We start from the raw sequence: 25,478 nt of genomic DNA on the forward strand, positions 1-25,478 counted from the left end.
AAAAAAAAAAAATTGGACATGCATTGAATGTATGCCTGGGGACAGACTTCTTTTTTTTGTTTGTTTGTTTGTTTGTTTGTTTGTTTGTTTGTTTGTTTGTTTGTTGTTGTTGTTTTTTGGGTGGTGGCATTACATGGGTAAGGTTAAGAGCTAAGAAATTTTTGGTTGCATCAAATAAGTGTATTCATCTCACTGATTTGTGATCGTGCACCTCAAAACGAACATAAAGTCGCACACACTGATTTCGCGTGAGGACTGAAAATAAGTGAAATGGGTCAACCTAGCCGAACTTGACTTTTTCATATTTTCTGAAAGAGCGGGTCTTTTACATTATGCTAAAATTTGGTATCATAAAACGGGCAGGAAAGTATGTCTTTTAGCAGTTTATCTCGAACATTTTTGGAAGAATAGTGTGATTAGGTGTGTCTTTAGAATCCCCTTTTCATTTCTGAAAAACCTTGTCCACACTCTTCACTTTCAACTCTAATAACTTTTGAAAAGATAGTGCTACTGCTTTGAAAGTTGGCATTAATTATGGACAGAATGTGTTAATGAGGCATTCCTAATTTCAGTTCAATCAGATAATCCCTTCATTGTTGTTACTCTGGTGGTTTACTTCCTGTTTTTTGTCCCATTCATCGCACAGCCAGCACGGTCTGGTAAAGATTAAGTGCTTGAATAGACACTGTACTTCAGAGCCTCTTTTCTCAGATCACACTTTTCCTGAGTTTGTCCTTTCTTTCCAATATTTAGATAGGTTAGGAGAGTCCATTTGATTTGAGTTATACATAATCTTAAAGCTTAAAGTCTGCTCTTTCAGAATATGGTCTTAACTAAAAATTCATGTCTGGCGGCTTTTTGTTTGTTTTGAGGTGCAGGGTCACATATAGAAGTTTGGTCAACAATTACTGAGTTATATGGAACAACTTCTAAAACATGTACTTTCACCAAGCTGAACGACAGTGGTATAAACAAGAGTAGCATGTGACTAATCATTAAAAAGTACTCAGAGAGTAAGCACTTTACACTGATTTAAAGCAAGGACAGAGGAAGGTCTTCACATTAAACTTCATGCTGAGTTAGAACTGTCTCATTATTTGACAGTCTGAAGTCCTATAGGACTGTTCAAACATATCTCCCTCTTCCATCGTGCCAAATAGCACAGGCAAACTTGATTTTATCAACCTCATGATCTCTCGGATCTCATCATAGAGCAAAATCAAGATCACGCTGTAGGTCGTTTGAATTTCCCCACGTCATAATATACCATATACTTTTTAAAAATCTCTATGTTGTCAGCTTCTGTTGACATTCATTATCTTCATGAGGTACGTCACTGCACTTCACTGTTGACAAAGCCATTTGTCACTCAAGGCGCAGACTCGTACTTGGTATCATTGTTCACGCACATACACAGAACAAAATTTGGCCAAAGCAATTATAAACACACATTTACCAGGCAAACCAAATTATGGGCTCACAGATACAGTCCTCATAAGAGATGGATTTAGAATCGGAATATGTCAATCCCTCACTCTTTATATCCACACCCAATCACAATGTCAGATTGGATGCAGTATCAAATGGTGATAACAATCAGTTTTAAAGGGAAAAGCATACAAGATAAGATCGCTATTTGTATCAGCTTTCATTATGAAATCTGCTCATATTAGGGCATTTGTGATGATGGATCGTAATATACTAGGGAATTTGCGATGATGGGTTGGAGTTAAGATTTCATTGTTTAGATAATCTGCACATATTAGGGCATTTGGGATGATGGATTAGAGTTAAGATTTCATTATTTAGATAAATTAGTAGACTATGTTTGTGAAGAATTAGACATTTCTTGGTCATTCCCTTCCCATGCATTTTTTTTTTTTTTTTGGGGGGGGGGAGGGGAGGGTTAAAACAAATGAGAGATTTGATGCAGGCAGACTGACGGGTGTTCAAAACGAAATTCAGATGTTTCAGAAACTCTTTAAATGACATCTATTTGCCTTTCATGGTTATTCCTAAATAGATGTCAAATAAAGATAAATTGTGAATAGAAATGATAAAACCACGTCTGCCACTGTCATTGTTTTTCTGCCTACTCTAGAAGAACTCACCCTATCTGAAGCGTAGACGACATCAGCCAGCCCCAGGGTTGTCACTGAGATGCCCACAGCTGGTCCATTGACTGCGATTATCAGAGGTTTGGGGAAGTCCACAAAGGCATTCACAAAGCCTCTGTTGGATAAAGAATAAAAACTTGCTTAGTAAGACACTCCACTCCCACATCCAACTTAACTTTAAAAAAGATTCAGTCAAATCAAGCCATCACTGTCATGGTTTCATTAGAACAGGCAAAGAAAGTGAAAATCTCGATTACACACATTTTCGCAAACTAATGATACTGGTAGAAATCATGCATACTGTTGCATTGAATGGGTTGATGATCTCATCTTATACGTCTACCACTGGCTCACAAATAAAATGAACAGTAAATGGTCCTTTTTATCTAATTAATTCAGAGATCCATATGTGACAGCTAACACATCCTTTCAAAAATATTTTTCAGAAATACTTTTACAAGTATCTATTGTTACACCTCAATACAGCAGTTGTGTGGCAGTGTTCTGGGGGGCATTTCATGAAGCATTTTGTCCGACAAAGTTGTCGTACAAATTTGCTCTCAGCCAATCAGAAGCAAGGATTTCAGTAGCTTGTAACAGTTTGAAAGAAAAATATCCGACCAAAATGCTTCATGAAGTGCTCCCCTAGATTTGTAGAAGGCAGTAACAAGGCTCACAAAGTTATGATTTTGCAGCCCAAGTGAGGTTTCTGTTACAGAGATTGACCTTTCACCCTTATGTCTGCAGCACAAAAGTTTTTAGAAGTAGTATGATTACCGGTACTCCCTTCTGATGAAATGGCTATCAATCAAATAATGTCTCCCATGAATCATGAGGGGGACCAGCAACCTTCAACCAGTTTGGTTGAATGGCAGTGTAGCTCATTTACAGCACACACTTACAACACTTATGAAACATAACCACAAGCGCAGAGATAAACTTAACCAGGTAATGGGCTTGGAGGAAAATGTTATGTGACACAGGCTGTATCAAATAAAATAACAAATAGAAAATAGATACAACAATTCACACTACACATATTGATTCAATAGGACAGCAATCTATTTTGAAGATTCAAAATAGGGCTGCACATTAACACATTTTTTTTACGGGTCCGACCTGTCCGTCGAACCAGCAGGTACCAAGTTTTTAATTTTTTTTTTAACTGCTCCTATTCCTGAAAACATTACTGGTCCGACAGTGATTTTCATTGGTCCTGGACCATCGGACCAGTGCCAGTGTGCAACGTTGTGTCTAAAGAAATACACAATGATCTTTTCAAATATTCAAAGAACAATTTATCTTTACTAGATAGAACATAAAGGTAATATTATCTGAAGCTTCCCTCTTGTACTCTCTGCAATCACACAAATCTATGAGTTTATGGAGTAAAGGCTGTTGAAATGTTAATGATACATTGATACTCACTCTAACAGATGACTGCTCTTCTCAGATTCCTCACGCATGTTGCTGGGATCAATGCCCATGAAATTGTTGAGGTCATTACCGCTGCAGTAATAATCACCGGCACCTGTTTGCCAGGGGACCAAATGTAATTTTGATTTGATTTTGATTTGATTTGATTTGATTTATTTTCGCATTCAATCAAATATAAATTGAATACAAATTTCAGAAGCACAAAGACAAAGAATAGCAAGTGCAGTGAAATAAAATGATAACAGTACACAAATAGGTACACATGAGCAAATGCACTGAGCAGTATACATACACAGAAACATAATATAAAATATAAAGTATTTGTTTTCAGTAAATAACAGAGATAATTGAATGCAGATATAATTGCCTCAATTCTATTCATAAATCTACTATTTTCACTCGCGAGAAATGTCTGTGATAGTTTGTTGCTTTCCTTCATTTTTCCTCATTTTCAACTTCTGAAAACAATGCATTTTCACCTATAGTGAAGACAATGTTGATACAAACTTTGTTAACACAAAGAATTTCATCAACAATGTGAGATGTGTTTCATAGATGGCCAATGCATTTATGAACACCACACAGAGCCTGGTATATTCATGCTACTGTCTTCGGATACAGATACTAAACTGTCAAAGGGACAGATAGCATTGCCTTCTCCCTGGAATAAAAGGAAATAGTTTAATCCTCTTGGTATCTCAACATAACATGCATTTGGCTTCAGTAAACATCATATTACTTTGGTCCTCATGGGCCAAGTTCCTTATCTAATGTTATGTTCATCATAAATCATGTCTCTGATCCTGTTGTTTCTTGAAATAAAAACTGACAAAGTCAAGTGGAATGGATATCAGGTAGTTTGCACCTTGTACCCTTATATGTGTTTACAGTAGAGAAGTACAGCTTGTAAATAATGACTATCATCTACTGCGTTTCTTCCTGTATTATGAGGCAAATTAAATATAGGAATACAGACCAATACGACACGTACGGCTATGAACGTAAATTTGGAGTTTTTATTCACATTGACTAAGCCAGCCAAATATTCAATACATTCGTTGTTGATTTGACTTAAGCAAAGTTAGTTGACAATTTTCAGAATCACTGACTTGAATTTCCCAGTCTGGTACCCTGTGAGATATCAAGAAAACCTTTGCTCAGTACATACCAAAAACAAAAGATTTACATACAGATCCAGACCTACAGATGCACATATGTTTCACACTCACTAATGATCTAAAAAGAAAAACCAAGACATACTGAAGACAGACAGACAACTTACCGGTTATTACAGCGAGTACTACATTACTGTCTTCACCCGCTGCCTTCAAAGCATTAGCCCACTCTGTGTACATCTGGTGGGGGAAAAAAAATATAACATCACACATACATACATGCATGTCGTCGCTGGGGCGACAAGACCTCATATCTACAAAATGTCAAATGTTCAGGAGAGCCAAAAAACATGGCGGCCAAAACACTGTGGCGAATGGGATAGCCTTTCCTTTGACATGCCGTGGTGGCTTCATTTTTGGAGAAAGACAGTTGGGATTTGGACAGGACATCACTTAACTCATTATTTGACCATTAATCAAAAAAAAAGTAATTTTCACCAAAATTGCAGATACAAGGTCTTGTCACCCCAGCAACGATATATGTCTGTTGTCATGAACAAAGACAGGGCTTCATATTATTCATTATTACTGGCAGCTTAAAGGGAGACATAAACATTTGTTTAAATTAGCTAAAGACAACACAAAGTTATGAAAATCATTTTGGATACATTAAAAGCTGTTATTTTTGCAGGTGTTTAATTTTCATGAATTTCTGAAATCACTGTTTGGTTAATAAATTTACAACCCATAAAAATATCATCAGAGGACAGGCATTAGTGCACTCACGACAGCCTCGGTGTCAAATCGTGAAAGCGACATCTTGTGAAAATGTCCTTGACATCCTCTGTATGCGATAATAACAGCTTTTACAGTAGTACTTTTGAGGATTTGCAAGGTGCTCCAACAACATGTTAATGCATGCAAAGACAACAGATGAGTCAGGATTATGCAATAAAATGAATTGACTGACTTAAGAGACACAACTTTATCTTTTCCATAATCGTTCAACTACTAGTATTCAATACTTGGCTACAGGGAAGGATTTGAAAATGCAAAATGACTACACATGAATGTATAATTCAATAAGATGAATGGATGCTATCTGTTTTGAAAGATATCTATAAAATGTTTTAATCACAGACCTCCCAAAAAGAGAGTATTCGGCATCCTAAAAATGTCTCCCTTGTAATTTCACACCCCTATTTTAAAGAGTATCATATCTATGTGGAACTAGGTCTGTAATGGAGACTGTGATGACAGTTTTGCATGACCCAGGGCTGAAAACATTCATGAACCAGAGTCAGGGAGATTCCACAGAGGAATCGTGGAGATGCTTTTGTGTGACATGAATCTTGTTTGGCACAAACAATTCCAGAACCACAGAGATTTGAATGTTCTCTTATCTAGACATGAGGAGATAGTAGGGAGCTTTAGATTTGTGATGCAGACATTTGAGACAATTGCATTGATGTTCTCCTCTCTTCCTCTATTGTGCTGAAAAGTAGCTTTAGATTACGCGAGGATGCAACCTATAAGAAATAAAATAGTGCCCCCATATAATCGGTGATTCAAGTAGCTCTGCATTGTGAATTGAGCAGACATAAAAATAGCCAAGAACACGTGGTGAAAACTCAGATGACGCGAGCTATGAATAGATTGATTTTGATAAACAATCCTGCGCATGTTCAGAACAGGTTTTTTTCCTCGGAACATACGCTTTGCGAAAATCTAAAGCTCCCTAGTGACATTTTCAGGATGTCTCCTGCAGGGTTCTAGGGCAATTACCCCCTGGACAATTACCCTGGACCCTTCCCCCTGACCCTGACCCTAACCCAAACTCTAACTCTAAACCTAAACCTAAACCTAACCCTAGTCTTCACTCTAACCAGTATTTAGCCGGGAGGTAATTGTCCTGGTGGAGTAATTGCCCTGAGTTGCTCTTCAAGACTTACTGCAACTGTGATGGCATTCTTCTTCTTGGGTCTGTTGAGGGTGATGGTTGCCACCCCATCCACCACGGTGTAGAGCAGACCAGTGTAGGCCTGCGTTCCCGAATCTGTCGACGCAGTCATTCCTCCAGTGTCCGTTCCTCCCTCTGCAGCCACTAAGTTGTTCACAAGGTCAACGTACTTATCTTTGGCTTGCTCCTGTTTCAAGTAAATGGTAACATATGATGCAACAGAATGCAAATGGATATTAGAGAGAAAGCTATGCAACTGTCCATTTCACATGTAACCACTATTGAGAGACAAAAACTAAATAATTTGAACAGTTTTCAAACAGTTGAAAAGTTTGCAGTAATTGTCACATATTGAGGATTTCTTTTTTTTTCCCCTTCGCGTATACATATAATCTTGTTTTCATTTCCGTATACATCGGAGCTGCACCAAGAATTTACCTGAGGATCTCCATGCTACTCCTCAAAAAAATGCCAAAAGCTAACTGTAATTAACATATCATGAGGTTTCAGAATAACACACTGTATTCATCACCCTGCTATCTATGTCACGGTGAAAATCATACGAGACAACAATTTTTCTTGTCATGATCACAATGCACCGGTATGAGTTAAAATCTTTGTTATACATATATTCAGTCAGTGCAACAGAACAGGAACTTCATTTTTGTCTGCATTCACTGTAAATATTTTGACTGGTTTATTCTTTCCTCCTTGATGAGCAACCTTTACTGCATCGCTTGATACATTTTCACAAGATGAGTGAGGAATGGTAAAACTGTAAGTCAGTAATTGCGTCACTTTCATTTTGATATAAGAATCTGTTTTGCTTTGTCAATTGCTGACAGGAAAGCTGACAGACTTAAAGGGAACCCAAACCCAAAGAGCAATGTGGATTGAGTGAAAGCAGCAACATTAGTAGAACACATCAGTGAAAGTTTGAGGAAAATCGGACTATCGATGCAAAAGTTATGAATTTTTAAAATTTTGGTGTTGGAACCGCTGGATGAGGAGACTGCTTGAGATTATGACATATGTGTGGACAACAATATAAAGAAAATATGAAGAAAATTTCAAAAAAAGTTTGTTTTTCTAGCATAATGAAAAAGCACTTGACTAACCGCTTCCAGAAAGCAGGGGGGAATATCTGCTACCTTTAACATATGTCAGTATCAAGTTGATGGAATGTGTAATTTTCATGAAAAATGAACTTTTGTGGAATTCCCTTTATATTTTCTTTATATTATTGTCCACACGTACTGTTGTTGTAGTTGTTGTTCTGTATTTAGTGGCGTTTTCCATTCTCTTTAGAATATTTACACCAAACACAGCTCTATAAGTTTCCTTTCCTTTTCTTATTTTTTTTTTTATTCCACACAAGAAGGTAAATTGTAATGGAGGTCCTTGGTCAGCTGTCGGTACGTCAACTCGCCTGCTTAAAATTTGCCTGCTTAAAATACGTCATAACCTCTAGTAGTCTCCTCATCCCGCCGTTCTAACACCAAAACTTTAAAAATTCATAACTTTTGCATCAATAGTCCGATTTTCCTCAAACTTTCACTGATATTGTTCTACTACTGTTGCTGCTTCCACTCAATCCACATTTCTCTTTGGGTTTTGGTTGCTTTTAAATTCAGCACAAACCTGGGTCATATCACCAAGACCAGTCCAAGCAGTCCACTTAGCTTTGCCGACAAAGTCAAATGCACCTGGTTTGGGGGTATTGCACTTGCCTACGGTTGCCTGTGAATAAAAAGGTTAAACAAACACTAACATTGGTGTAACTGATACATAAAAGAAGATCATTGTATGTATGCTAATTTTCAGACTCTACATGAGTCAAAGCCTAACTCTTGCTAAAGCAGTAATGAGATAGAGCAGTTTATCTGCAATGTGAAAACAGTTCTACATGTATAGGCCTAAACTCGAAATTAAAGTAACCAATCTACTTACACATAGCCCGAACTTAACTTACACTACTGGTTCCAGAGAAGGATATTTGTAAAGATTCATGCCCCCCCTTCCCCCCCCCCTCCCCCCGGGGGGCATGGTGCCCTTTTGATTGAGACCTTATCACCCAAGGGATGCTACCTGCCAAGTTTGGTGGAAATCCATCATTGGGTTTTCACCAAAAAAAGCTGAAAATGTAAAAAGTTTACGCACGAAGGATGACAGACAACACATAATGGACACCAGACAAGGATTCATCGCAGTAACTCACTTCAGCCTTTGGCTCAGTTGAGCTTAAAATCTCGAATGATATGGTATTGCAACAGAAAGATAGCCCTTTTCTTTTTCTTTTTGAATGCATTAGAAGAATGAAGTACTATTTTGGAAAGAAATAAACCTATTACAGCTTTCCTAAAAGATTTTATACCTCAGAAGAGTTAACATCTATTTCAAGCAGAAAGAAATAAACCTAAAGTAGACACACAGTATCATATATAACACAGGGAACTGTCAAGAGATAACCCTAACCTAACAACTTCAGCTATTGATCACAATATGTCTTGCATTCATCCTACTCAAAGAAAACTGCTTACCTGCTTAAAAAGAGCATAAATCTGAAGTTTGACGTCGTTGCCAGGATCCTCTTTCAGTGTGCCAAGTCTGTCTTTGGCCGCACTGAATTCTGAGTCTGTTGCAGCAAAGAGGGCGGTTGGACGGTGGATAAGTCGTCGTGACACAAGGGTCTGGCTTCTGTCAGTAAAGAATAAAAACAAAGGAAAATTGGGTAATGAATGTAATGACCTTTTTCAGGTTGTATGTCAAAGCATGAATCCCAGTGCTACATGGAATGATAAAATGGTCACTACATGTTTGCAAGTTGGTGCTAGGATACTTAGTATCTACTCCTCCAGTTAGACATCTTCTTTCAATACTGTAAAACATAATATAATTGCGGCATGAAATTTTCACAAATTGCTGCTAGTATTCATTGCATATATTGCAGACAAAAACTTTCAGGTGTATTTCAATTTCGCGAATCTTGGCTCTCACGAAATTAAAATGCACGTGAACATTCCTCGTTTTACAGCATTCAATTTTTTTAAAGAACTAGAAAAGCAATTAGAGAACACAAACCTCCACCAAGCAACTAATTTCCACCTATATATACACATATTCTGAAAATGGCTCTATTTTGCAATGATAAAGGATCCTTTCTAGTTGCTTTACCTCACCTTCTGCTGTGCCTCATGCATGCACTCAAAATATGTGCAGCTTGAATTCCTGTTCACCAGCCCTTTTTCCCCAAAAGGAATCTGTCCTTCAAAAATATTTTAGCATCCACATGATGATGCAGATCACTATGGCCTAGTAACATTTTATCATCTTTTCCTCTTGTCATTATCAACTTTTCCTGTAAATTTCATCAAAAAACATTCACAACCTTTTGAGTTATTTTGCAAACAGACAGATAAACAAACCAATGCCAGCAAAAACACAACCTTCTTGGCAGAGGTAATTACCGGGTGAAGGAGGGTGGGGAGGGGGAGAATATAACAGAATGCTCACACTGGTAGGTGGGAGATGCTACACTGAAAATGTTTTCAGTCCCAGGACATTATAAAAGAGATCTGCTAGTATTTCAAAATCTGAGATTACTGCCTAACAACAAGGTAATTATCCTAAAAAGGCAAAAATCATACTGCATTAATGAAAAACAAAAAATTATATTGGGTAAAATACACAAGTTTTCATAGTCCAAAGCTAGAGCTGAAGCGCTGTACAGAATAATTGTCATTGAAAGTACAGTTGAAATGAAACACAATATTTTGGAACAATGGATCTGAGATTACCTTTCACCCATATCAGAAGACAGTACACTTCCACTGATTCAAATCCCATTCTTAAAGGAAACTTGACTGATCTGCACCCCATGTTAGATTGAATTCACAGGTCAGGCAAGATTTTTACCATCAACAGTGTATCTAATCAGTATGCATTTGGACATGAAATCTATACAATTAATGGATACGAATAAATCTGAAGAATAAGAACAAGTTGCAGCACAACTCTTCTCTCTCTCTCTCCTCCGTCACACACACATAAAAAGAATAGGAAATACAGCATACTCCAGCACACACACACACACACACACACACACACAAACAAGCACACAATTAGTATTCCCAGACTGTGTATTGTAACCATTACCTGCACGATAAATGTATCACATGCTACCCATTTATCTACCTGTAATCAGATGCCATTTGGCATAAAACGTCATAAAATATTGCACGACTGGGCAAGTCAAATGCTTCACACAAACCTCCCCCTGGTCCAAAGATCATGTCGGGTATTCCATTAAAACTGCGACGGCTCAGCAAGTAATTTAGCCGCCATTTTTATTACCTACCAAATTGATCAAATACTCTATCCCAAGAAGCTTCAAAAGGTTTGTGACAGAGCACACAAGAAAGGCCTTACCTCAATCTTGTTTATGGCTGTACAAAATCTAGCAGCACATAGGACGTGCTTATGATCTGGACAAAGCTCTGCTGAGTATGAGTATACAGAAAAGCGTTCAGCATTTTGAACCTATAGTTTATGGTGTAAATGAACTTTGATGGGTGCCAGAGTTAAAATGAAGGCCCCCCCCCCCCCCCTTATCTCTTCTGGATATCTTATAGATAGACCATACACTGAAAGCATTAGTTCACAGAAGGCTTGTTTCTTTCCGTACACACAATTGAAGCACCCACCCTTGTAACATGTACTTCAAAATATTTCAATACACATATATCATACATACACACAAAAACATACACACACACAAACACAATTCATTTAACCTCAGCATCCAGCCAAACACACATATTGATACAAAACCCAGCTACATCGCCTTTACTCAGACACACCACTTGTACTAAAAAGAAATAATATCCAGTAATGTACAAACAATTATTGAAAAAGGACACACTAGGCATAAACGTTTAAGTCACTACAATAACAAATGTTATGTACCAAAAACTGTTGTAAAGAGATAAAACTTTTTATACTCCTCAGTGTCAGTTTCCTAAATTCCTCCTAGCCTTATCTGAACATTTATCTTTATTTTTCACATTCATCTTCTTCTTCCCTCATCCCCTTCCTTCCTCTGTATCTCTCTTCCCTCCTTCTCTTCCTCCTCTTTCCCTTGTCTCTCTCCTTCCTAATCAGTGTTCTCTTTCCTCTTTCTTGTCTCTCTCTTCTTGCTATCCACCTTTCTGTTTGTATAATCACACCAACAGGCAACTGTGACAATGTATTATACACCCCAAAATATGAATCTTTCCTTCTTCTGTGCTCTTATAAATATCTCTTACCTTTGCCCTCCATTTTGGAGCTGACGCCTTCCGGCATACAATCATTAGCTATTTGACGTAAGTGGATCATTAGAGATATGTTTGTGCTCTGTGTGCATGGATAACATTGTCAACACACACATGCTAATCACAGTTCATCTGAGTTTCTTAGATCACCTGATACCACTTGGTGTTTCTATGTCTTATCAAGCTCTAGAATTCTATTTCTAAAGTTTATGTCACTTCTTATCACTTTGTTATCAGTTCATGCAAATATGCACTGCAGTGAACTTGCAAAGGTCTTTTATGAGGTGAAGTAACACAGGACTTGAGAGTGGAAATTTCCTTCCAGTGCCACATGTCTTTACTGTTTATTTCAGCTGCTACAAAACCTGCATGCTACAACATTCACAATGAATTCTTCTTCTTCTTTGCTTCTCAGATGGAAGTTGGTTATGGCTTTGCTTCATTCAGCAAAGTCATAATCTAGCTCAGCTTTTACCCGATGACTCTGTGCTGTGTAGAATTGGTGATGGTCATGATGTTTGTAGATTGTTTGAATTCTTATCTTTCATACAACCTTGTACGCAAACACATAAAATTGTTACATTTCGTCAGCAAGCTTAAATCATAAACATGGCACACTTTTTATTTGAAGCCAATAAAACAACACAATAACAAAAAATACTTTAACGACATGCTCTTCTATAGCATCAAACCTACATATGTACATATTTGATGATAAATAAAACACAAGGACAAAGTGCACAGATGAACACCTGAAAGAATACACACTACAGAGCTCTTTTCAATATATTCTAACCAGCTTCATAAATGAAACATTTAATTTTGTAAAATGACAAACACTTATCAATAAGAAACAAGATCCCTGTCACAATCCTACAAATTACTGGAATCTGCCAAGACAATTATCTCTCAAAAGGTATATCACTTTGATAATGTGGACATATTCTGAGCTTGACAAAACAATCTTACATTCTAAACTTTATAATGATAAGTGTTCATCAGCAAAATAAACAAGCATAATTACACTCCTTCCTAGCACTATACGTGTACTCATAATAACTTTGCCTGGTTTAAGTTGATCATATCTCAAATCAAACAAATCACATGTTCCTCCAGATAATACTCAGAATAGTATAAGCATGCTACCTATGAGACATTTCAATAAACCCCTAACAAATCAACATTCACAGGCAAAATATCAAAGATTTTCATTTGAAAAATAAGCCTGAAAAGTGTTTTACATGTATTTAGATGTTGTATTTGTCTCCTTCTTTTCAATGAAAATCATTGGCTATCCAAAAAGAACGACTGATGTCTTCAAAATCAGCATTAGAATGTCAGACTACAATCCATTTTTTCATGACTAAGTTACATCAATTTTTACTGTAGGTGACATCTTTTCTTTTTTCAATGAAAATACACAATCATATATTGGTCACTGTTTTACTCCTGATAATAACCAGCATCAAGCATGCTGAAAGATGGGGAAAGGTTTGGGAGAGAAAGGAAAGAAGGAAAGGAAGAGATAGTCAGCTGCAGTTCATTGAGGTATACATTTCTGATCATCCCCCATTTTTTTTTTTTCTGTTGATCATTTTTCTCATGGTTTAAGAGTATCAGTCTGTTTCATATATGTCATCAATAATGGGGATATTTGCAAGATCAGCAGAGAATTGAATAATCATGTTAATCATGATATATTATCAGAGAATGAGGGGTAGAAGTGCCAGTTCCCTTAGACATTGGAGTCGCTGCTGGAGTACGGGGGCACACGGGAAGAGATGGAGTTGCTGCTGGTCCCCTTCGGGGTGTTCAGAGCCTCCAGGCCAGCCAGATTGAGGGAGAAGTTGCCCCTGAGGGCGGTGAAGACTTGGCCGAAGGACTGGAAGAGGGGATCCAGGGTGGAGCGGACCAAGATGCGGGACAGGATCTCCACAAGCCTAGTGACCTGGAAGATCACCTTGAGGAACGGATTGACAAGCCACACCATGGTGAAGTTGAGGGTAGCAAACACCAGGCCCCATGCAACAGCCAGGGTGGGGCCCAGGAGACCCACCAGGAATGTGTAGAAGGCCCTCTGTGGGAATGAGGGAGAGAGGAGGATGGGAGGTGGACAGAATTAATGGGAATTCATCATCTACCTGGCAACAACACATAACGGCCATGGGAAGCTGTGGAACAGGACTAGGCACATTGAAGGTGACTTGGAGACTTGGAAACGGTAAAGGCATACTGGCTACAAAAGGCACATGGACAAGGGCATATTCAAAGGTGCATATCACATGAAATGATTGATTTGTATGCCTTTATGCTTGTATGAATTCAGGTTGTGAAAGGACTCTTTATCATGCTTGTCTTAAGAATCACATAAAATCATAATGAAACCATCTTAATCTGTGTCACTGCGAGAACAATTTGGGGAATAGGTACTTTCCCACTCAGCATACGAAGTGTTCTTGACAGGCAGTGTCTAACAACTTCATTCAAGGCATTTTGACTGCTTCATAAATAAACAATGTGACAGTTGTTAAGATGATGAAAATATAATAAAGTACTATGCAAATGCAACATATTATCCTCATCATCATCATTGCAACACAATTTCTATGATCAGTTACCATGGTTATACGCCTATGATCAGCTACCATGGTAATGCTTGAATATATAGGGTGTGGTTAACATATCAACATATTTGGTGACTTCTACCACAAACCTTCCATGAAAATATGTGGTAATCAAATGATTGTTTGTTTTTTCCTTATGACTGATTTACATGTATTCATCTGTTTCAATGAAATAAAATTGAACTTGTATCAAATTATCTGTAATTTTTTATTTTATTTTAGTAATACAGTATATGTATATTTTTCATTTTTGTAAAATCATTTGTAATTCAGCCTCTGGCTGCGATCAATGATTTGTTTAATAAAGATACCATTAATAATAATAATAGTAATCACTTGTCAATTCTGATTATTTGAACTACAAAATTTAGGGAACAAAATTTCTGCTTTCAATTAAGTATATAATCTCAAGGCAAAAAGCGTATAAAAAGAAATGGGACTTACCGATGTGACTGAGTAGATTGTCTTGTTGAACCTCCAAACAATGTCAATACTCTCAGATCCTGGAGACTCTTGGAAAGTTTCAGAAAAGTCAACCTGAAAACAAAAGCAGATATGAAACAAAGCATCACTCTTGATGTCTTCCTTCAGAGAATACTCACCACAATGTAAGTCAGGTAATGATTCTATTTCAAAAAAAAAAATAGTATTTGTTTCATACAGATACAGAAATAAATGTTTAGACTGAACTTTAAAGGGAAAGTGTGGTCAATGGATATATGAGTGATTGCATGTCATGCAGTGTTCTGCACACTGTTTACATCATCAGAAATTTGTTCATGTACATCAGTTGTAGACACTTCAAATCATAAGACTATGACAGCCTGTGAGCAGACATGTCAAAACAACTGATTTATCAATACCAGCAATGTGTATCATTTCAAGGCAAGTAGATTTTACAGAATGGTACACAAAGAATTTAAGTTGTTGTTTTGCTATGGTATGGTTTATTTGTGAATTCTCATTTGCAGCTTTTTTTTTTCTTTCCTGAAATAAAAATATTGTGATTTGATACAAACAAGAGGAGTTTCAGCTAGTTTCTGAGCAAATGAGAAATGAGATTTGTACTAACAAGCAACTTTTAGATACAAGTTTTTTCATCATTAGGTTGGCTTGGTTGGCTGTAATCTCTATAAACCTATTAGTTGAGGTTAGGTAATTGCTTGTTCCATTCCTTACATTCACATTGGGCCTCAGGGAGCACAGATCCGTGTCGTCGTACTTGGCCGTCTGCTTGGCAGGCTCAAAGGCCCCATTGCAGCAGGGCCGCTTGGCGGGCACGGGCGGCTCACTGGGCTGATTGTACAGGGGGTAGTAGCCTCCGCTCTGGGCCACCAGAAAGGTAGCGGCCGGAGAGGCAGCATGAGTCTGCTCTTGACCGGGCTGGGGGGACATGTTGAGGCTTAATTGGTGCTTTTCTTGAGTGTAAAGAGATCAAGATAAAGAGGAAGATATAAATCATATTTGACTCAAAACGAATAATCATCTATCGTTTAAAATCTATTTCACCACTGGTAATAATCTAAACAGAATATACTTAACTCCAGTTCAATTGCTTATGCCTGACTAAAAAATCTATTTATCTCGCAAATGAAATATTCTGAGAACAATTATATCATTTATAAACAGTCTTAAACTCTTCTGTGTCTAATCCGAAAATACTTATATCACAAGATCGATTGATATGAAATATTGGGTCAGAGAGACCAAGCGTACTACATTTGCCTTTAATAGCATATGGACAATATAGCATTTTCAAAGTAATCATTCCTAAATGAAAAAGAAAAATCTATTCTTCTTCTGGTTTATTGCAAAAACAAAAATCATACATAAAATTCACATGTACATCAGCTTACCTTCAGATGCAGAAAGCGCCTGCTGCTGAGATGTAGTAGTCATTGCTGTGGCCGAGTCTGTGCTCTAATCTCCACTGATATAGCGCAATTAACTTGGAATTTGAACTTCTTATCAAGTGCTTTTTGATCACATGATCAAATTTTATGGCTTCGGACTGTTCCACTGTAATCTTTCCACAGGGGTAGTTGAGCTTTGCTTTTGTCATTTTGCTTGATATCTTGCTCAAATTAAGTCAAAATTAAGACTTTATTTCAACCCTAGAGTTTCATCAGCTAAAGTGTTACATGTGAGCTGAAACACAATTCCACTATCTTCAAACACACGACATACGATAAACTATTCCCTATCACCTAGAACTTATAGCACAATTTGTTCTATAGTAGACTAGCCTATGACGTCATTTTCTGACGGTAATATCTCAGCTATTTTGGGAGTTTGTTGTAATGCCCTGAAGACTGTGCGCCACTCCATCCAGCGGGTACCCAAGAAGTCCGGATACAGGAACTGAGACGTAAACTAAGATGTTGTTATCAGCTTTGGTCTGAATTTCCCGGTCAACCTTGGACATATGTTTGCTCTTACTAGTAGAATGTCCAAATGTGTGTTCTTGGAAGCAAATTAAAGGACTCCATCAGAAGCTTCACAATGTTCAAAAACTTGCTGCTTAGTTTCTTTGTGAGCATGCTATCAATTAAAGAATAAATCCACATGAAGGAAAGTCAGACAGGTCATCGATTAGATAGAAGTTTGTTACCCATTAAAGAAATTTCCATCACTAAATAAGCCAATAAATTGTTTCTGTTTTTGTTTGCATACAAATAAATGTAAAACTATTCACACAAATTTAAAAACTCAAATAATTCCTAGATAGCTTAAACAGAATATTTTCATAGTATTCTAGTTGGCTCAATAGATAATACCCTTGGTTCGAGTCCACAAGTAGCAGTGGTTGTGCCCTTTTAAAAAAGCACTTTATCCCTGTTGCCTACCCATTTAGAGGTGACTTTCATCTGTCAGTTCCATAGTAACTTTCTCATTAATCTTCATTTCCACAGAGGCCAAACAAATCTAATCAAAAACAAAATGGAATACAAAGCAAATTTCTTGAAAAATATTGCATGCACCTAAATTTAGCTGTCAAATGAAATGCTAAATTGCTGCAACACTCCACTTCTATGGTTTAATTCTAAAGGTTCAATGCCCCATCCACACACAGTGACTTACATACATAATTTATCCAGACACAGTTCATGCAACAATTAAGTTTATTGCAAGGATATTAGGTAACTGTAGTACAACTGATTTTAGTTCTTTTCAGGTCTCTAATTTATCAAATATTCCTTTCTGTTGGTATTAGTCTGACCATTTTACACAATTTAGAGGGGAAGAGTGTGAAGAAATAATTCACCATCAAGATGGCAGAGGTTGAATGGATCACAGACAAGTTTGATAATGACGAGAGGCTACAGATAAGTACTGTCCGACTAACAGCTGATTACCCAGTACATCCTTTGCTGTACAGACCTAACAAGTTTCATGCCTATATGTGAGTCAGTGCCACTCCCCAGCATCCCGTCTCACACTCACCCACCCAGCATTCATTTTCTCATGCTTTCCATAAAGAAGACTAGGAAAGAGACATGGTAGGTAGATCAATGATAAATAGTGGATGAGAAGCTCGCACTTATGCTGAACTGAGTACTGTAAAAAATTTTTTCGTTTTCTTCATTGGCTGTAGGATACCTACATGGCTGTATCTTACAGCTATTCTCAGCTATGAGCATTATGCGAGTAGAATTGTATCAAAAATATGAAAGTGTCCATCAAATTGTACAATATCTAATCCAACAAGGCAAGTGCCAAAATGTGTCTCACCCACAAATGCACCACAACACATTTGTAACTAGAAATGTCGCTATGGCGACTGGTATGCCTCCGCCATAACGCATGATTCTCCTAATAGGTCTAGATAGTACATGTGGACAATGTGTGATTACATTTTCACAAAGTTGGCAAAATATTGAAATGACAAGTTTGTCAAAAATGTGTTGAATGTTCACCTTCCTTGACCTAGGTTTAATTGGATGAATAGGAGAGCATGTATTTGGGGATTTAAGGACTTTAACTTGACTTTGACCCATTCATACATTTATGCATTGAGTAATTAATTTTCAAGGTACCGGTATGGAGAAAAGGTGCAATTTCTGTATTGAATAGTAAATTGTTACCATTTTCATCTGGCCTTTGACCCTAAGATAATCACTTTCAGGTAGAACATGCATGAATATGTAGTAAGTTTCAAGACAACTTGAGACACTTCTGAGATATTGAGGGAAAAGTAAGTTCAGCACTTTCACTTGATCTTTGACTTTTTGACCTTTGAGGCAAAAAAAGAGAAAAAGAAAAAAATTCAGAGAATTTCTATTAGGTTACACATGCATACACCAAGTGTAAAAAAAATTAATCCTGCTGGCATTGCATAAACATGAGGGAAATAGTAAAATTTTGAAGTGTTGCACTTGACCTTTGACGCCTGACCTTTGACCCCATGAACCCTACATTCTCTAGATAATCACTGCCAGTCAGTACATGTATATACTATGTTCCATGAAGATACCTTTAACAATATTCCAAGGTACGGAGAAAAAAAAAGAAGTTTTAACATTTTTACTTGACCTTTTGACCTTTGACCTTTGACATCATGACCCAAACTTTCACCAGAGAATCCTAATTGGGTAATACATGCATACACTAAGTTTCAAGAAAATATCTTCAGGCATTGCATAGATATGGTGGAAATAGTGAAATTTTATGTATTTGACCTTGACCTTTTGACCTTTGACTTTGAGCATGTGCACCCAAAAGTTGATAGGCACAACTTCACCCCCTAATACACATACATGCCAAGTTTCATGAGGATACCTCAACAGGTTTTGATAGTTACCTTGTCCACAAAATTCATTACGGACGGACGGACGGACGGACGGACGGACAACCCGAAAACATAATGCCTCCGGCACCACTTCGTGGCGGAGGCATAAATATCTAACTTTGATTGTTATATAAATGTGGAACCGAATCACAACAAAGTGTTCGAACAAGAGCTTTGTAAAACAAGAATTATTTGCAAAGAAAATGGCCCCAAAAAAGAACATGGAACAGCATATTTCAATAATTGTGAAAATGCCATATGGTTGACAAAAAATGGTGTACATACAATTTGATTGTTAAAAAGAACATGCTCGGAAAGAGAGAGAGAGAGAGAAAAAAAAAAACTATTAGGTATGAACACAGTCAAACTTAACATTGGCCCCCTGTAAGTTTGTTGAACCCTGTCTGTGACCTTTGACCTTGTGGTGATCTTCAACTCCCCAAGAGACATCTACCACCAAAGTTCGGTCGCAAACAGTCCTACCGAGCAAAAGTTATAAGCCATAATTGAAACATGCCGTAAAAACTTAACATTGGCCCCTAAGATTAAGTTCACTGACCCCTGTTTGTGACCTTTGACCTAGTGGTGACCTTAAACTCCCCAAGGGACACCTACCATTTACGTCTGGTTACAAACGGACATTCCAATCAAAAGTTATGAGCCATAATCGAAACACGCCATAAAAACTTCACATTAGAGCCTTAAAGTTCATTGACCTCTGCTTGTGACCTTTGACCTTGTGGTGACCTTCAACTCTCCAAGGGACACCTACCATCCAAGTTTGGTTACAAATGGACATACAAATCAAAAGTTATGAGCCATAATCGAAACGCGCCGTAAAAACTTAACATTGGACCCTTCAAGTTCGTTGACCCCTGCCTATGACCTTTGAGCTCAAGGTGACCCTCCTGTTTGGTAACAAGTGTAACTTTGCATAATCACCTTCAATCCAAGTTTGACTGACATTGAAGCACTCAGTACAAAGTAATTTAAGTTTTTGTAGCGCTAGGGACGGACAGACGCCGCAGGCAATCCCTTAGTCTCCCCTCACCTCTGGTGGGCTTGACGAAAATGGATCCTAAAAATGGGGAAGGCCAAGGGGAGGGATGAAGAGGGGATAGGAGGGGAAGGGATGGGAGGGGGAGGGGTAGGGGGAGGAATCCCCTCCACTTCGCTCCCTTTGGCTGCTTCGCTAAATCGCAGTTTCTCACTCCCAGCCAGTTGAGAAGCTTCGCATCTCTGGTTGTATCACTTGTATAAATGACATCAGAGATCTTTGGAATGATATGCCTGCCTCTGAAGCATCTATCACAAAACTCTTGAATGTCCTCTTGTGAGCATCTACCCTGTTATCAGCACAGTACATCCATTGTGATAGTATCTCACAATGCAAGTAATCCAACACTGATCTTTTTTTTTTTAACTCACCTGCAAATTTATGCAAGCTAAGAATGACTTAGCATATGATGCCTGGAAACCAGTTAGCATAAATCACCTTGCCTTCAGATTTGCATCAAATCCAAGATCGCATACAGTGGTGACTTACTTTTGCATTATTATGATAAATAGCATTCTCACTCATTCACATCCTGTTTCACTTTGCAGGTACATCAAAACTCCTGACTTGTAAGCCATAGACTACAATGGCTAGAACTGAAACAAATGCATACTGGCACATCAACCCATGTCCAGTATTGACCTTTACAATCAACATCAGTCAATTGGAGTCATCTTTTTTCTGTTTTCTTTTTTGTCTCATTTCAAGTTCAATTCATTTTCATATTTCTCATGAAGATGGCTTGGAAAAAATATATACAATACCAAACTTACAAAATATAATTCAGGTGAAACTTCACCTGAATGTACAACAGTCTGTCTCAATATAAAACACAAAGGTCTGTTTGCAGTAGTGTTGGATTATGTTCAAAGTCCGAGGAAAATTATTGGGCCTACATAAAAGCAAGCTTGTTCAGTTATAAGTCTCACTCTTGAGTCTGAGTGTAGAAGTTGACATTATCTCCATTCCGATCTTCATGTCTTTCCCTGAGCGAGCTAAAGAGACCTGTACCATTATCAAACTGTAGATGGAGCTCTTTCATACTCCCTCCCTTCATGCATTGAATGTTGGTAATGAATATAATGCACACACTCATATCAACAGATTCTGGTAATTTGACTTGGAGAACCAAAATTAGCTGCTGGGCCTAAAATGGACTATTGAGACTAAGTGTAATCCATATGATTATGTCATGTGGTGATACCTTGCTCAGCATGAACTAAATGCATGAAAACTGGATTGCAACTATTGAACTGCAGGCCTACTCACCAGGAACAAGTTAATAAAATGGCTTGATAGGTACTAAGGGAACAAAATAGCCACGACCTCTAATGTATTATCATTTAATAAACTGGTCTATTGAGACTATTCAATGCAAATGCCATCAGCCATCATGATGATGCCATGCTTAGTAAGAAATAAGGAAAGCAAAAGGAATACATAGAGTGAAATTGCTTAAGACGGCCTTAGGGAACAAAATACCCAAAACTTTTACTGCATTATATTAAGTAAATAGTAAACTGGTTAATTGAGCTACACTGTATGCAGATGTCACTGCGGTGATACCTTGTGCATCTCCCTCCCCTGGAAGAATAGGTCACTGGAGATAACTTACAATCCTTTAAATGCCAGAAAATGGGTGCATCCATATTTTTTTTTTTGCCAATTTCAATTTGTGTTAAAATTTGTTTATTTGCTTCTAAGGAAGCAAGCATGCTGGTAAGCAGGCAACCATGTAGTCCAGATACTGGACGATTTTAATCGTCCGCATTCCCCACTAACACACGCATACACAATGCATGCACCCACACACAATGCGCCCAAACGCTGATTGCGACACTCCACCAATTGATACTCCCGAAAAAATGGGAGGGGTGAATTGTGTAATACAGTGTACATACAGACACCATGAACGTACGTCCGTACGTATGCGGGTAGACTGCATACGAATACAGTCCAGGAAGTGGACTAGCAACCATGGGACCTATGGCTTTAGGTCTCCTCCAACTTCAAAACAAAGATTCTATCAATGATATTATCCGCAAATCATTTCCAAAGTACTAAAAACATTACTATGAATAATGATTAACAAAACACATTGGAATGAACCTTTCCCCAGACTACAATAATTTGCCTAATTACCAAAACTTTAACATTGCAGGGAAACATGTAAGCTATGTTCAGTGAAGGAGAAGGTACATTCCAATGTCTTTTGAAAATCATATCAGTAGGCCTATACTTTATAGATGTACCTAATTTAGCAGTGACTGACTGATGTTATGGACAGAATCTTGGTTTAGATGTTTGTTTGTTTGTTTGTTTATTTGTTTGTTTGCTTTTGGGGGGAAGGGGCATATCCAACTAACAAAGAATCGGAAGAAAAAATAGAGTAGAAAATCATTATGAAATATGGTTATGGCATATATTTAGACATTCTTTTAGCCATATAGTAATAAGTCACTAGTGATGACCAGGGTATCATCAACCAAGCAATAGATCTAGTCAACATCATCTGCATTGTGTAGCCCCTTTTAAAGGGTGTGTACAGTTCTGGTTGAGGTGAGGATATAGCTTTTAACGTTTTGCGCGATATTCAGAAACCACTCTATGTGGTTGTCAAAGAGCATGCAATTCTAAGGGGTATCAAAAGTTTACTTGATGAAAATCCGTTTTGAAATGGTTGAGATATCCAAAAACAAGGTGAAACAAAGAGATCCTAATAAAAGGCGTGGCCTGTCGCCTTTTATTATTATCACTTTTTTGAATATCCCAGCCATTTGAAAACCAATTTTCATCAAATGGGCAATTCCACGGTATGTAGGACACAGATGCCGAAAATTGAAAATGATATTTGTTTCAAACACCATACATTTTCAGACAGTACTTGAGGTGAAGTTTTAAGAATCATTATGTTTTTCAATAAAAGCGGCCATTTTGATTTTCACAATGAATGGCTGCCAAAATAAGCCTATAACTCAATGGTAAGAAAGAGTGTATTGTCACATAACTTACTCTCTGTATACCCACTCTACTAGTAGTCTATAACAACAATCTTTCACATGTATGCAGTTACCAGACAAGTTTTTTACCACATGATAGAAAGAAAAAGCTGGTTGCGTTAAAGAATTTTATAAAAACTTTTAATAAGTTTGACAATGATGGATGTAACGTCAGTTACCAAAAGCAAGGAATTTTTAACTTTATTCATCAAAGAAAGTGAGTTGTATGATGTAACTTAGGATTTATAATGTACATGTATGCCCATATGCCTTCCTTTCAATACCAGAAATAAGGATACTTGGCATACTGGAGAGTCAAAATGAACACATCAAAATATGTAACGTCAGTTACCGAAACATCATATACAGTACCAGTATGTAACGTCAGTTACCATGACAGTAATTATAACTTAGGCAAATTTTTTGACTTAAGGCCATTTCAATACATCTGGGAAGTCAAAGGTTATCAAAAAAGAGCAGCAATCCCTTTGATAGGGAATGATGTCTCACCATGTTTTGTCCATGGATACATTTTTTTTTCGTTAATTTTATTCTATTTTAAATATTTATTCATTCATTTATCATAATTATCTTTTTTTTTGGGGGGGGGGTTGAGCTTTTGATTTTCGGTTCAGCACAAGTTTAAAGGACAAGTTCACCTTCATAAACATAAGGATTGAGAGAATGTAGCAATATTAGTAGAACACATCATTGAAAGTTTGAGGAAAATCAGACAATCCGTTCAAAAGTTATGAATTTTTGAAGTTTTTGTGCAGTAACCGCTGGATGAGAAGACTACTGCAGTGTATGAATAACTTAGATTTCACATGCGTACAACAATATAAGGAAAATATAAAGACAATTTCACACAATTCCATCTTTTGAAAAAAAGTACACATTCCCTTGACTGGTTACTGACAAATGTTATGGGTAATATTATTCCCCCTGCCTTTAGAAAGAGGCAAGTCAAGTGCTCTTTTATTATGCGAAAAAAGTGAAAATATGTTGAATTTTCTTTTACATTTTCTTTATACTGTTGTACACATATGACTCACAAGCTGTAGTAGTCTCCTCATCCAGCGGTTCCAACACAAAAATTTTAAAAATTCATAACTTTTGCATCGATTGTTCAATTTTCCTCAAACTTTCACTGATGTGTTCTACTAATATTGTTGCATTCTCTCAATTCTTATGTTTATGAAGGTGAACTTGTCCTTTAAGGTAAAATCATCTGGAAGTTTAGGTTTACCACATGTAATAGATATGCACTCAAATTACCATACAGTACATTCACAGTCCTACGGGATGATAAAGCTACTAAAGTTTGTAGGCCTAATCAATGATGTGGTTGCATGGTAACCACCTTTTTCTACTAAAAAGCTTGTATACAGCTGTATACCAACAGTTTTATAATCTTTGGTAATGATTACTTTTGCTAGCATTTTTCATTTTTTTTCTGGTAGCCTAGTGAAGTTTCTACCTCAAGGCAAATGTAGGAACAGATATTCTTCGCTTGCACTTAAATGTGTGGTTTAGTTAATATGGCACACCTTGAAATGGTACATAGATAAGCAGGCCTGACATAAGGCATGTACTGTCATCAGTGGCGTATGTAGGGAAAACGGCGCCCGGGGCAAGCGCTCAAATTGCGCCCCCCCCCCCCATTTCTGAAAAAGACTAGTGTTCAACCCCAACCCGATCCCGGTAGGGACTTTAAGCAAAGTCCACATGATTTGTTATGCTTTTCAAGCCCTTAAAACGGGTCTCTTAAGGGTGATTTAAATGTAATGAATTTTGATAAATTTTGGTGAGCGAGCGCAGCGAGCGAGCCGAAAATTTTTGTATTTCAGCTGACAAAACATGGAATTCTTGTCATTTTTTGCTTATCAAATCTTACAATAACTAATCAAGATAGTGACGGCCTTATAGATAACGATTTATCTATACCAAGAAACTGAGTACTTTAAAAAATATTCTAAATTAGGGGGGCATTTCATGAAGCATTTTGTCCGACAACTTGTCGGACAAAATTTGCTTTCAGCCAATCAGAAGCAAGGATTTCAGTAGC

The 25,478-nt window shown here is 37.4% G+C and overlaps 2 protein-coding genes across 2 annotated transcripts in view; both read right to left on the minus strand.

The window, feature by feature from the left end:
- The window catches only part of LOC139717209 (enoyl-CoA delta isomerase 2-like), a 36,110-nt gene that overhangs the window by 5,621 nt on the left and 5,011 nt on the right, over window positions 1–25,478 (minus strand). The window contains exons 2-7 of the mRNA XM_071628710.1: window positions 9,170–9,326; window positions 8,271–8,369; window positions 6,622–6,816; window positions 4,837–4,909; window positions 3,546–3,648; window positions 2,112–2,232 (exon numbers count right to left, since the gene is read on the minus strand). Coding sequence (XP_071484811.1) covers window positions 2,112–2,232; window positions 3,546–3,648; window positions 4,837–4,909; window positions 6,622–6,816; window positions 8,271–8,369; window positions 9,170–9,326 — 748 coding nt within the window. The remainder of the gene's footprint in view (window positions 1–2,111; window positions 2,233–3,545; window positions 3,649–4,836; window positions 4,910–6,621; window positions 6,817–8,270; window positions 8,370–9,169; window positions 9,327–25,478) is intronic.
- LOC139717208 (caveolin-1-like) lies at window positions 12,423–16,526 on the minus strand. The gene is made up of 4 exons (XM_071628709.1): window positions 16,422–16,526; window positions 15,745–15,983; window positions 15,010–15,102; window positions 12,423–14,018 (listed from the first exon to the last, which is right to left on the minus strand). Exons 1-4 carry the CDS (start codon window positions 16,462–16,464, stop codon window positions 13,677–13,679), a joined length of 717 nt encoding a protein of 238 aa, XP_071484810.1. The 5' UTR covers window positions 16,465–16,526; the 3' UTR covers window positions 12,423–13,676.

The sequence above is a fragment of the Diadema antillarum genome, unplaced genomic scaffold, assembly GCF_040938485.1.
Source record: "Diadema antillarum isolate AM-2024a unplaced genomic scaffold, OU_Dant_1.0 scf00000072, whole genome shotgun sequence".
In the NCBI taxonomy this organism is placed as follows: domain Eukaryota; kingdom Metazoa; phylum Echinodermata; class Echinoidea; order Diadematoida; family Diadematidae; genus Diadema; species Diadema antillarum.